This window comes from Camelus bactrianus, chromosome 4 (genome assembly GCF_048773025.1).
Source record: "Camelus bactrianus isolate YW-2024 breed Bactrian camel chromosome 4, ASM4877302v1, whole genome shotgun sequence".
NCBI classification, from domain to species: domain Eukaryota; kingdom Metazoa; phylum Chordata; class Mammalia; order Artiodactyla; family Camelidae; genus Camelus; species Camelus bactrianus.
Window position 1 is genome coordinate 77818617 of NC_133542.1, and position 11408 is coordinate 77830024.

General features: G+C 60.7%; 1 protein-coding gene across 2 annotated transcripts; it reads right to left on the bottom strand.

Moving 5' to 3' along the window:
* Nucleotides 1-3197: 3197 nt before the first annotated feature.
* ZMYND19 (zinc finger MYND-type containing 19) lies at nt 3198-11031 on the bottom strand. 2 transcript variants are annotated; one of them, XM_074362838.1, is made up of 7 exons: nt 10770-10909; nt 10093-10209; nt 9420-9479; nt 8522-8628; nt 7766-7906; nt 3913-4093; nt 3198-3750 (listed from the first exon to the last, which is right to left on the bottom strand). In XM_074362838.1, exons 4-7 carry the CDS (start codon nt 8620-8622, stop codon nt 3607-3609), a joined length of 567 nt encoding a protein of 188 aa, XP_074218939.1. In that variant the 5' UTR covers nt 8623-8628; nt 9420-9479; nt 10093-10209; nt 10770-10909; the 3' UTR covers nt 3198-3606. The 2 variants fall into 2 exon arrangements, with proteins under 2 accessions (XP_074218939.1, XP_074218938.1); XM_074362837.1 differs by lacking the exon at nt 10093-10209 and having other exon boundaries at nt 10770-11031.
* Between the last annotated feature and the right edge of the window lie 377 nt (nt 11032-11408).

The window sequence follows — 11408 nt, forward strand, 5'->3', positions numbered from 1 at the left end:
CGGGCGCGACACTCCTCCCACTTCCGCCGCCGTCCCCTCTCCGCGACTCCTTCCGGAGCGCCAAGGCAGGACTTCCGGCCTCCGTAGACGCCCCGCGCGAGGGAGGCCGGGCTCCCGCGCCCCCTGCCGGCCGGCGGACCTCAGCTGGCCCTACGTGCTCCCCTCGCGCTTAGCAGCCGCCCAGACGCGGGCTTGGGAGACGCGCGCCGCGTGTCCTGCACGGATTCTCGGGACAGCTGAGCTGATAGAGGAAAGCAGGGCATGGGAATGGGGCGGGTAAAGGGCCTGGACACCCAGGGAGCCGAGTTCAGGGTCTGACGCAAAGGGACTGAGCCTGGTCTGCCCTCCCTGACCCTCTGGAGGGCCTGAGTGCGGTGCGTCGCGGGGCGCAGACCTGCCGGCTGGACAGCACAGAAAGCAGACAGGGCTGGCCGGAGGGCACTGGCAGGGGTGGAGGGCGGGAAGGTGAACAGAGGGCACGGAGAACCAGGGTCTGGGCAGAGGGGCAGGCTCTGCCTGCCAGTTAGACTTAGGATGCAAGGGAGACCAGCAGTCATGATCTGATTTGGGAGACCGAGTACGTGTTGACACCGTTCAATAAAATCAGTTGACTCTACAGTATGTTGAGGAACGCAAGTGTGGGCTATCTTAAGGATTTAATTGTGTATCCCCCACAGATATGTTTAAGTCCTAACCTGAGTACCAGAGAATGTGACCTTTGGAAACAGGGACTTTACAGAAGTACTCTGGTTAAAACCAGGTCATTAGGGTGACCCTAATCCACTAGGACTGGCCTTATGAGGGGGAATTTGGACTGTGAGACACCCACAGACGGAAGAAAACATAAAGACAGGCTTGCCAGGTATTCTGATCTACAGGGCATGGCTGCCCTAAGCCAGGAGTCCGGAGCACACCTTCCCTTCCCTTGAGCCTTCAGAGTGAGCCCAGCCCTGCCAATGCCTGGACATGAGGCTTCCAGCTTCCAGCACCCAGACAATACATTGTTGGGTGTTTTGTTTTGTTTTGTTGGGGGGTAGGTTTATTTATGTTACAGAGGAGGTACTGGGGATTGAACCCAGAACCTCATGCTAAGCACACACTACCAACTTGAGCTATACCCTCCATCCACAATACATTGTTTTTAAGCCACCCAGTTTGTAATGCTTTGTTGTAGTAGCCCTGGGAACCTGGACGTGAGACTGAAATCCACATGGATACGTGGGTAGTGAGCCTGTGGCTCCAAAGTGGTTTCTACGACTGGAAATACAGACGTGGGTCCACAGCTAGGACGGCAGCTGCAGCACAGCAGCAGAAACGGTTTCAGGAAGCAACCGGGCACCCTGAAGCCACGTGTCTTGATTTGACCTGGTACCAAAGGCAGTCTGGTCAAGCAGCCCCACACCATGCTCCAGTTAAGAACAAGTCCCACGTTTTAACCATGTGAGTGAATGCTGAACATTCAGAGGCTCTCAGATGTGTGGCTATCAAGGTCAAGAGGTCAGAGCCATCAAAAGAGAAAGTAAACCTGGGGCGGGTTATCAGATGAAGGACAATGGATGCAAATGGGGTAAGAGCAGTCTGTGGACCCTGGGACGCCTTCAGCAGGGCGTCCACTGCAGAGGCCATGGTAGGGGTGTGAGTGAACACCTGGAGCCCCACAGTACCTGCCCCGCTCCAGCGCAGGGCCCTGCACCAGCAGACTCAGGGTCCCTATCACCCAGCACAGGGCACAGCACCCTCAGGTAGGGGACAGCCACCAGCTACTGCAGTGGCTCCTGCAGTCACCTCAGACAGCAATCCCCGGGTCAAGGCTATTCCAGATGAGCCCATGAGACCCGGCAGAAAGCAACCAGGGTCAGGACCCAGTGTGGCATCCTATGGGGGAGCTGAGACCCCGCCGCTTCCCTTTCAGTGTAATTGCCCTATGAACGGCTGACCACAGAGCAGTTGGTGCCAGTCAGGGAATGTGAACAGGCTGGAGGTCCGCCCTGACTGCTCCCCAAAGGACACAGGCAGGACCCACAGCCTACGCTCCGGGCCTCCTCAGCCCAGGAGCCTGTGTTTGAAAGCAAATTGAGCACACCCATGGCTCCATGTCTGACGCTCGCCGAAACCTCAATGTGCTGGCCTACTCAGGAGGCCCCAACCTCAACAGTCCCGGCCACAGCTGGCCTCCAGAAGCAGGGGTTATCCCACCCTGGACTTGTCCCAAGGGCTCCAGCCAGCTGCTGTCTGTGACTGTCTCTCAGGATCACACGCCCTCCTCCCGGTAGCTTCCTGAGCCCCACTACTGCTCACCGAGGGTCCGGAGCCCACAGCCAACCTCACCTATGCAGCAAAAAGGTCCTGACCTGGAAGGCCCACTACCCCCAAACTGCACAGCAGCAGTCTTTTCAGTAAAACCCACGTGGAGCATATAAAGTTCCTGCCTTCCCTTGGGGTCAGGACAGTCTTCCTCCTGCTCCTTGAATGTTGCTCTCACCTGTGTCCCCAGCCCTGAATTCCGGGACACATGCCCAGAAGGCGCCAAGTTCTGTAAAAGGAGCTACTAAAAGCTCAGCTCACAGACCAACGGCCACCTAGTGGCTGGCCCCAGCCCGGGGAAGCAGCAAGAGCACGCAGCCTCCTGGAAGATGGCAGAAGGTGGCAAATGGGAAGGTGTGGCAGAGGCCTGCAGGACCAACGTGGGGCCAGGGAGGGCCCGGGACAGATGGTCAGAGTTGGTGTGGTCAGCCTTCACTCTCCCAAGAACAAGGCCTCCAGCAGGCTGGCTGGCTGGCCCTGGAGACCAGCAAGTCCCCAGCCAGACGGCCTGGCCCCAAGTAACTCTGCAGGTGTACCCGGTGCTGCCCAGCTCTCAGAGGTTTGTGGCTCCTGGAACAGAGGGAGGCCTGGCCTGGGGATACAGCCCAGCAGCCAGGGAAGCAGTGCTCACCCCTCTGGGGCGCTCCAGTTCATAGGGCGGACCTCAGCGGGCCTGCCGGGCAGAACCTCCTGCCCCCAGCTCCCACCCACTCAGTGCATGAGTCAAATGAGAATTCACCAGGGCCGGGGCCAGAGCAGCGGGCAACCTACAAGAACCCCCAGCAGCTCCTGCCCCAGGACAAGGACAAGGACAAAGACAAGGACAGGTCTGGGTCTCCTTTGCACCCCCACCCCCAGATGGCAGATGAGGAGAGCAGAGAGCAGCCGGCACGCCGGGCGGTACCACCCTTTACTTCGCCTTGTGCCACAGTCCCAGGCCGCCGCCCTGCCTGACTCAGCAGCCCAGGAGCTCAGGTGTTACAGCAACCAACCCAATTGTAACCTCCGCCCCCCACCGCCTCCCCCCAAAAAAACTGTACATGAGTTTACAAACGTATTAACATATAAATAAGGAGAAGCGTCCGCGGGAGCCTCCCAGCTGTCTCTGAGCTCCAGGAGCCGGGCCGCAGGGCATGGGGCCCTGGGCGGTGGTGCTGGTCCGGGTCTGGGTCCGGGTCCAGGTCCGGTGCAGGTGCGGGAGTGACTCCTGCGGCAGCTCCGGGTCCAGCCGCCTGCCGGTGTTGGCAGCGCCCCAGGGAGATGGGAAGCCGCGAGTGCAGGGCTGCACGCTCCACTGCCCGGTCATCGCTCTGGCTCGAGCTCATGCTGGAAGGGGCGCTTCTTCTCCCGACAGTGCTTCTTGTGGGCCGGCCAGTCCTTCTGCTGGCACTGGGAGCCGCAGTAGCGCGCCACCTGGCAGCGCCCACAGATGTTGAACTCGCGGAGCTGAAAGCACACAGAACGGCGTGCCCGGTCACCCTGGGGCGGCCACAGGACCGCAAGGGCCGCTCAGGGTGGACCAAGGAACAGCCCCCGTGGGGAGAGCAGCCGGGAGAGGCGAGGGGTCTGCAGGCCGCCCCAGCGAGGCCAGGCCAGGCGGCCGCCCACCTGCTTCTCCATCATGGTGCAGGGCGGGTAGTGGCACTCGTAGTAGGTGCAAGAGGTCTCCTCCTCCTCCACCACATCCCCGTTGGCGTTGTAGTAGCGGGTCACGTTCAGCACGGGGAACTGCTCCTCTATGGGGTCCGTGGGAAGCTGCTGGATCGCCAGCCAGTACAAGCTCTGCTCCCTGCGAGGAAAGCCAACTTCGCATGCTCTGGCCACAGTGGTCCAGGCACGGGGGTGACAAGGGCAACGCGGCAGCGGACAGCGGCTTCCTCTACACTGACGGGCAGCCTGACTGTCCTTGAGCTCACCCTGCTGCCAGGCGCACCTCTTCCTGACACCAGGCATTTAGCCCGTTTTAACCTCCCTCTGAAAGGTACTGGGCAGGGCGGCGTCAGCCTCCCTCACCACCTCCCCAATGCCTGGAGACCCCAGGCCCAGCCGCTGAGCCACCTCTCCTTGACCGGGAGCTGCTGTGTGTCCTTCTCAGGGCTTCCTGCGTAGGGCGGGCCAAGCCTGAAACTGGAGAGTTCTACCTGGGGCGGGGCAAGCGCAGGCCGCCTTCACAGGAGGCACCACCGGCACTGCAAGAGGGAAGGGTGTGTGAAGAACCCCCGCCCCACCCACTCTCCTGGGCCAGGCCTGGAGGCACCACTACAGGGAAGGGTCAGCCTCTTCTAAACTCACCTGCAAAACTCACTCAAAATGGATCAAGGACCTAAACACGATACAACTCTTAGAGAAAACATCGGACAAAAGCTTCCTGACCCTGGATTTGGCAACGATCGGGGTTATGACATCAGAGGCACAGTAACAAAACCGCAGACACGCTGGATGTCGTGGAAATTCAAGACCTTCGTGCATCAGTAAAATGGCAGCCCACAGGATGAGGAAAATTACTTGCAAATCTTACATCCCACAAGGGGTTAACACCCAGACAATATAAAGACCTCTACAACTCAACAAAAAACCCAACAACCTGATCCACAATGGGCAGGGCATCCGAGCAGGCGTTTCCCCGAGGAAGACACCCACATGGCCCAAAGCACGTGCAAAGCTGCCCAGCACCACCGTCCTCAGGAAGACGCACGTCCCCACCGCACAGGGACACCTCGCACTCCCGGGCACGGCTGCTCCCACACAAACAGGAAACAAGTGTCGGCAAGGACGCGGACACACTGGAACCCCTGCGCACTGCTGGTGGGGACGTGAAACGGGACAGATGCCATGGAAAACAGCATGTTGGTTCCTCAGAAAGTGAACAGAATTATCATGATTTGGCAGTTCCACCACTTCTAGGCACACACTCCGAAGAATCCAAAGCGGGGACGTGAACAGCTGTTTGTACAACTGGGTTCATGGCAGCATCGCTCACAAAAGGCAAGTGGTGGAAGCCACCCAGGTGCCCGTCGACAGAGGAAGGGGTAAACCAATGTGTGTGACGTGCACGTGTGTAGACACGTGTGTATGTATACCTAGGCACATATACACATGCAGTGGGATATGACTTAGCCTTGAAAAGGAAGGAAATTCTGACACAAGCTACAACACGGAGGAGTCCTGAGGACTTAAATGAGGTGAACTGACATGAGCCCATCACAGGACAACTGCTGTCTGAATCCACGAGGTCCCTAGTGCTGTCGATTCATGCAACAGCGGGGCCAGGCCTCGGGGAGGGGCCGAGGGCTCAGCGCTTATCAGGGACAAGGCTTCCGTTTGGGAAGGTGAGAAACTTCTAGAGACGGATGGGGGGACGGCTGCACAACAGCGTAACACTGCTGAACCACGCGCTCAAAAGTGGTTCAAACAGTAAACGTTATGTGTACTTCACCACAATAAAAACATTTTCTAAAGAAGGGTGGAAGCTAGGATGTGGGGGGACACTGGCTGCTCCTGAGCCTGGTGATGAAGTCCTACCAGAGACAGGCTTCAGCTCCAGCAGCTTTGGAGGGCAGAACGGGAGGGAGACGCACCTTTGCAGAGGGGCCCTCCAGCCTGGTCAGACAGCCCTCCAGGAGCAGGGTGCAGGCCTGGGAGGAGCTGAGGTGCCTGCCTCGCGTCACGGGCGGCTTAATCCCACCACAGGAGCCACCGTGCAGAGGCCCTGGGGACAAATGGACAGACTCCTAACGCCCATGCCTGTGGAGACTCCAGGCCACACTCGGGCTGGCTCTGACCCCAAGTGCAGTGAACCTCACTGAGGGCCTGAACCCCACTGGCAAACCAAGGATGACCAGCAGGGAGGAGCCTCCGGGGTGGTCCTGGGCCTGGAGGAGAATGGGCAGCCAGGCCACGGCCCCGTGGAGGCCACCAGGTGGGGCAGCCCTGTGTGTAAGCGACCTGCTTCCAAACAGGTCTTAACTGTGGTCACTTTATCTCACGACAACAAACGATGCTCAGACGCACGAACGTAAACTGGTCACAGGGCGAGCTGCCCAAAACAGGCTTCACAACCCAGAGACCCTGTAAGGAGACAGGCCATCGCTGGGTGGGGGCTGTCCCAGGTCTACACTGACTTGCGTGCACGCTGGACAACCCTGGGGAACCCGATTCGTCTGCTAGGCTGCCCCTGCATGCCTTCTGACAACACAGCCTTCACCTTGTCTAATGAAAGAACCCTCCTGTCCCCAACACGGGGGCAGAAGGGTGCATCAAAACAGGCTCACTGGAGTTGATTCCAGTTCTCCTCATGCTGTGGAAAACAAGTGTGCGGCCCTGGCGGCACCTCCTGGGAACGGGTGGTGGCTTTGAGGCTTCCACATCTCAGCGGGGGGCCAATAAGGGTCCTATTTTTGCTTCAGCCAGATTGGGCTCAGTTTCTGTCACTTGCAACTGAAAGCCTAGACTAACAACCCCCAGGAAGATGAGTCCTAACTCACCTCTTGTGGGCGGCCTCTCTCAAGAGCAGCCTGAGGGAAACAGGGTCAGACTGAAACATCAGAGCAGAAAACCCAGAGTGCTGGAGACCCAGCCCTCTGCCCCTCGCCCGCCAGAACCTGGTAGAGTTATGGGGGTGCAGGACACCCTCCAGAGCTGCAGCAGCACGTACTGGATATGGCCTTCTGATACCTGGGGACCACCCCCCCAAGCCCAGTTGGCTGTGTGATCTACCTCCTCCACTACGTGGGGCTTGGCAAGACCCTGAGGGTGAACGCTGCAAAGCTTCCACCCAGTCTCCATCCACCGCTAGCATCAAGAGAAACACTGACCACCCCCCACCCCATCGCCTTGCTGACTTCTGTCTGTCGGGGAGGTCAGCACCAGCACTGCCAACATCAGGAAAGCCGTTCAGGGGCCCCAGCAGGTGGCAAAAGCCCCAGGGAGCCCTTAAATGATCCCCATGTGGCCAGGGACACTCTGCCTCATTTTGGCTCCCAACTCCGGTCCAGCTGGTCCTCCAGCTCCTCAAAGCCAAGGGCTCCAAGAAGCTCACTGTGGGGCTGTTCCTGGGGTCCCCTACCGAGGGAACGTGGAGGCCGAGCGGCCAAGGCCCCAGACCACACCATCCTGCTCCCTTAAACCACTTAGGCAAATCATTTACAAAAAGACCCATCTTCATGCGTAGCGGCATCCCTGAGACAAAGGTGTCTGTATCGAGTCCTGCTTACCTACCGAGGCCCCGCCCACACAACTCTCCTCCTTGTGAGAGCCAATTCAGAAGACCAACCCAAAAAGATAACTATTAAAAAGTCATCCTCCCCCAATGAAAAAAAAGAGGACCGCCCACTCTCAAGGACAGTAACCAAGGTCCCTCAACCCAGAGCACAGAGCAGACCCCGGCCCATCTTGGCAGTGAGCTCGGAGGGTCCTCCCTCGGGGGCACCTTGGCCCCAGCCCCGGCCTCAGGAAGACCCACCTCTGCTTGCTGGAGATCTCTTCGGCCTTGGGCCGCCAGCCCCACGGCACCAACTGCAGGTTATCCAGACGATTGTCCACAGTGACCGAGTTGAGATGCACCACCTGAAACCCGGGGGCAATGCCCCCCCTGTGCCGCTCCCTAGGAAACAGACAGCTGTCCAGATGCGCTCCTCTGACCCTCCCAAACATCTCAATTGGCCCCTTGTCACACTGACAGGCTCATCCGGAACCAGGCTGCTGAGAGGAACCCAAGGGTGTTGGTCCGCATCCCAAACAGGACAGGCCATGAGGACAGCCCAGCCCCTGGATTTAAGAGCTAGGCAGCAGGAAGCCAAGGGTGGAACCCCAAACCATCCAACCCACAGCCTAGAGAACGCCCCATCTGAGTGGCCCCAAGTATTTCAGAACCTCACTGTTCACACTGCAGAGAAGGCCCTTCCCCACATCCCACCTACAGGCTCAGCAAAAGCCCAGTGGAGGGACCAGCCCTTGCCCTCCCCCAGTGGCTGTGTGCAGAGCACACATGGTGTGCAGACTTCCAAGCTGCCCTGTCGGTGTCATGGGATGCTGTCAGTCCGTCCCCCGTCCCGCCCGCCCCGCCCCGGTCAGTGGCAAGAATACCAGAGTAGGCAGGAGACCTGGGGAAGGGCAATCTGACAACAAAGGCGGGGCCCTGCTGGCTCCCCCCACCCCACGTACATCAGCACCCACCCGCAACCCGGCCAAGAGGGAAACAGCAGCCGAAAACACCCACCACAGCAGCTCGTGGAGAAGCCTTCCCGACCCCCTTCCTCGGTTTTTGTCAAAGGCATATGCGAATATCTTAGCACCATTTCCATCTGCGTCTACCTCCATCCGGGCCTGAGAAGAAACAGGGAAAAGGTCTGTTAAGAAGCCTCCAATTCTCAACAACATTCCAAGTTCCTCTTAGAAAAATGAGTGAAACGAACAAGCTGGAGGTACAAAGGCCAGGCCCGTCTCTGGGACCCCAGGGGTCTGCAGAGCTCCCCAAGACATGGCACTGAGCACCCTGCTACACTGAGCTGAGACAAACTCGAGAACCCTCTTTGCAAAATGTTGTGGACACAGAGAAATAGACTTCCTTGCCCTTAAAAAAGTCCCCAACCCCCAGTAAGAAAAAAAGGCAAGCCCGTGAAAAAGTAAGCAAAAGCGTGAAGGGCTCAGGACTATGGTGGGTCCAGAGGTTCTGGAGGGAAAAGGGTAGGTAAGGACTGGACACAGAGGGACAGGCGTTGGGCAGGGTGCAGTTGGGGCAGGGAGCTCGGGCCGGTGAGACTAGGGCACGGAGCAGCAGGTAGGCCGCAGGCCACAGCCAGAGAGAAGGTGGGGGCCTCCTAGGGGACAGAGGCTTGTCCACTGAACTCCCCATCACAAACATGACACAATTCTGTCTCTTTCAGGAAGAGCTTCAGCCAGGGTGGAAGCAGGGAAGGTGAGCACGGCTGAGGCGGTGGGGTGGGGGCTCCACTGGGCAGTGATGGCCAGGTTCTGCCGGGACCTGGGTTCTGGCTGGGGCCTCGGCGGCCAGCTTCAGACGCTCATGTGCCAGGTCTTGCCCTCACTTCACAGGAAGAAGAGCCAGCCTCCTGACCCTCCCTGGGTGGGACCAGCAGAGGGACGGCCATGCTCACCTCAAAGGAGTAGCCCTCCACCAGTGGGATGTCCTGCTCGTCGATCAGTGTGTACTTGGTCTGGAAATTAAGGTTTCAAAACATTACAGTCGGAACCTGCATGAGGTACAAGAATGAGCAGGAATGGCCCCTTCAGACTAAGAGTGGCCAGCAGGCGAAGGGCAGTCCACCCCAGAAAGCAGGAAGATGTGCCAGAGATGGTCCTTCCCCCCTGCGACTGTGTGAGGAGGTATGAGGCTCCACTTCCTCTCCGCTCAAGACGAACCATAAGAAGAGCCACAGGACTGCCGGCGGCTAAGCAGTAGGTCTGCGTGCTGATACATCCAGTCCAAAACCACCATCCCACCAGAGCCTGGGAGGGGGCCCAGGCTGAGACCAAGTATCCAGAAGGTTTCAACTGGTGTTTACTTATTATGCTGGGCGGTTGCTACACAGGTACTCAATTGTTCATTCTATTTTTTGTCGGCCTAAAACGTCCCAGGTAAGTTTTAAAGGAGGCCATCAGTGCAACGGTCACTGAGTTAGGAGGGATCTGAGCTAATGGGGAAGCCCACCCCACCCTAGTTAGAAACAGAACATCCCTCCTGTAGGAAGGGCAGGACCGGTCCCTCAAATGGACGAATCTCACTCTTGCCTAGAAATCTTTTTTTTCCAAAATCTGAACCGGTTTTACCTTCGTCTGACCGCCTCTGCTCCTCTCCTACCAGAAGCTTCTGCCGCTGGTGATGGGAACAGGGTTCCCATCCAGGGTACGGTCCGTGGCTGGTGCAGCTGCACGGCCGGCCGGCTCCTGGAAACAGCCAAGCCTCAATGCCCACAGGTGCCAGGAAGCCCCAGACTCGCACACGAGGAGGGCGGGGCCAGGTAAGGGAGAGAAGCAGAGGGAGGCCCTGCTCCGGCGAGGCTCACTGAGGTTCAGCCAAACCCGGCTGCTGCTGGCAGCACGAACCCTGCGCGAAGCTCACTACGGACCGGCAGGCACGGGGCGGCGCGCACACGACGGTCTCGGCGAGGAGCGAGCGCGCCACCTCGGAAGGACCTGCGCTCCCGCAGCCCCAAGCGCAGCCGCCAGCCCCCTCCTCCCCCGGCCACGGCGCACGGTCGGGGCCCTGGGGCCGAGCGGTTGTGCGGGTGGCGGGCCGCCGGCTTGTACTCTGGGGCAGCCCGCCCCCGAGTCCCCGGTCCCCGGACGCCCCCCAGACTCACTCCCCGGATCCCCAGCTTCGCCCTGGCCGCCAGGTCCCTGCCTCGCGCCCCAGGCCTCGCACGCCGCCTCCCTACCCCAGCCCCGGCCGGGCCCCCGGCCCAGCGCTCCACGCCCCGGCCGGACCCCGGCCCCGCGCCGCTCACCTTCCCGGCCACCCGGCCGAGCCGCACGATGCCCAGTTTGAAGTCGGTCATGGCCGGGCCTGCGCTCGGCCGGCGGCGCCGCTCCCTCGGGAGGCGCCGGGGCCAGGGCGGGGCCGCGGCGCGCCGGGCGGGCCAGGCGGACGAGTCGAGGTCGGGATCGGGGCCGGGCAGGCGGGCGGGCAGGCGGGACGAGGCTGGGCCGGGTTCGGGCCGCCGCCGCCTCGCGCCCGCCGGACCTGCCACGCGCCGCCGCCGCCGCCGCCGCGCGCACCACAGCGAGCGGGACCGGGGGCGGGGCGCGGGCTGACACACCCCCGCCCGCCGCCGCCCGGCCAATCCCGAGGAGCGCACTGCGCCGGCCGGCGCGCGCCGCCACCCCGCGGCCAATTGGCGGAGGCCGAGTGCGCCAGCGCACTGAGGAGAAAGGCGAGTGCGGGGGAGGGGCGCGGCCGGGGGCGGCGCCTGCGCGGCCGCCCCGCGCGACGTCAGTTTCGCGGGAAGCTTTGTGCGGGAGGCGGCGCTACCGGCTCCCGGTCTCGGGACCCCGACCCTCATCCCCCGACCTCGCCGCCCCGACCCGGCCTCTGCCCCGCGCCGGGTCCCCGCCCCTCGCGGAGGGCGGCCTGGCTCCGCGCCCGG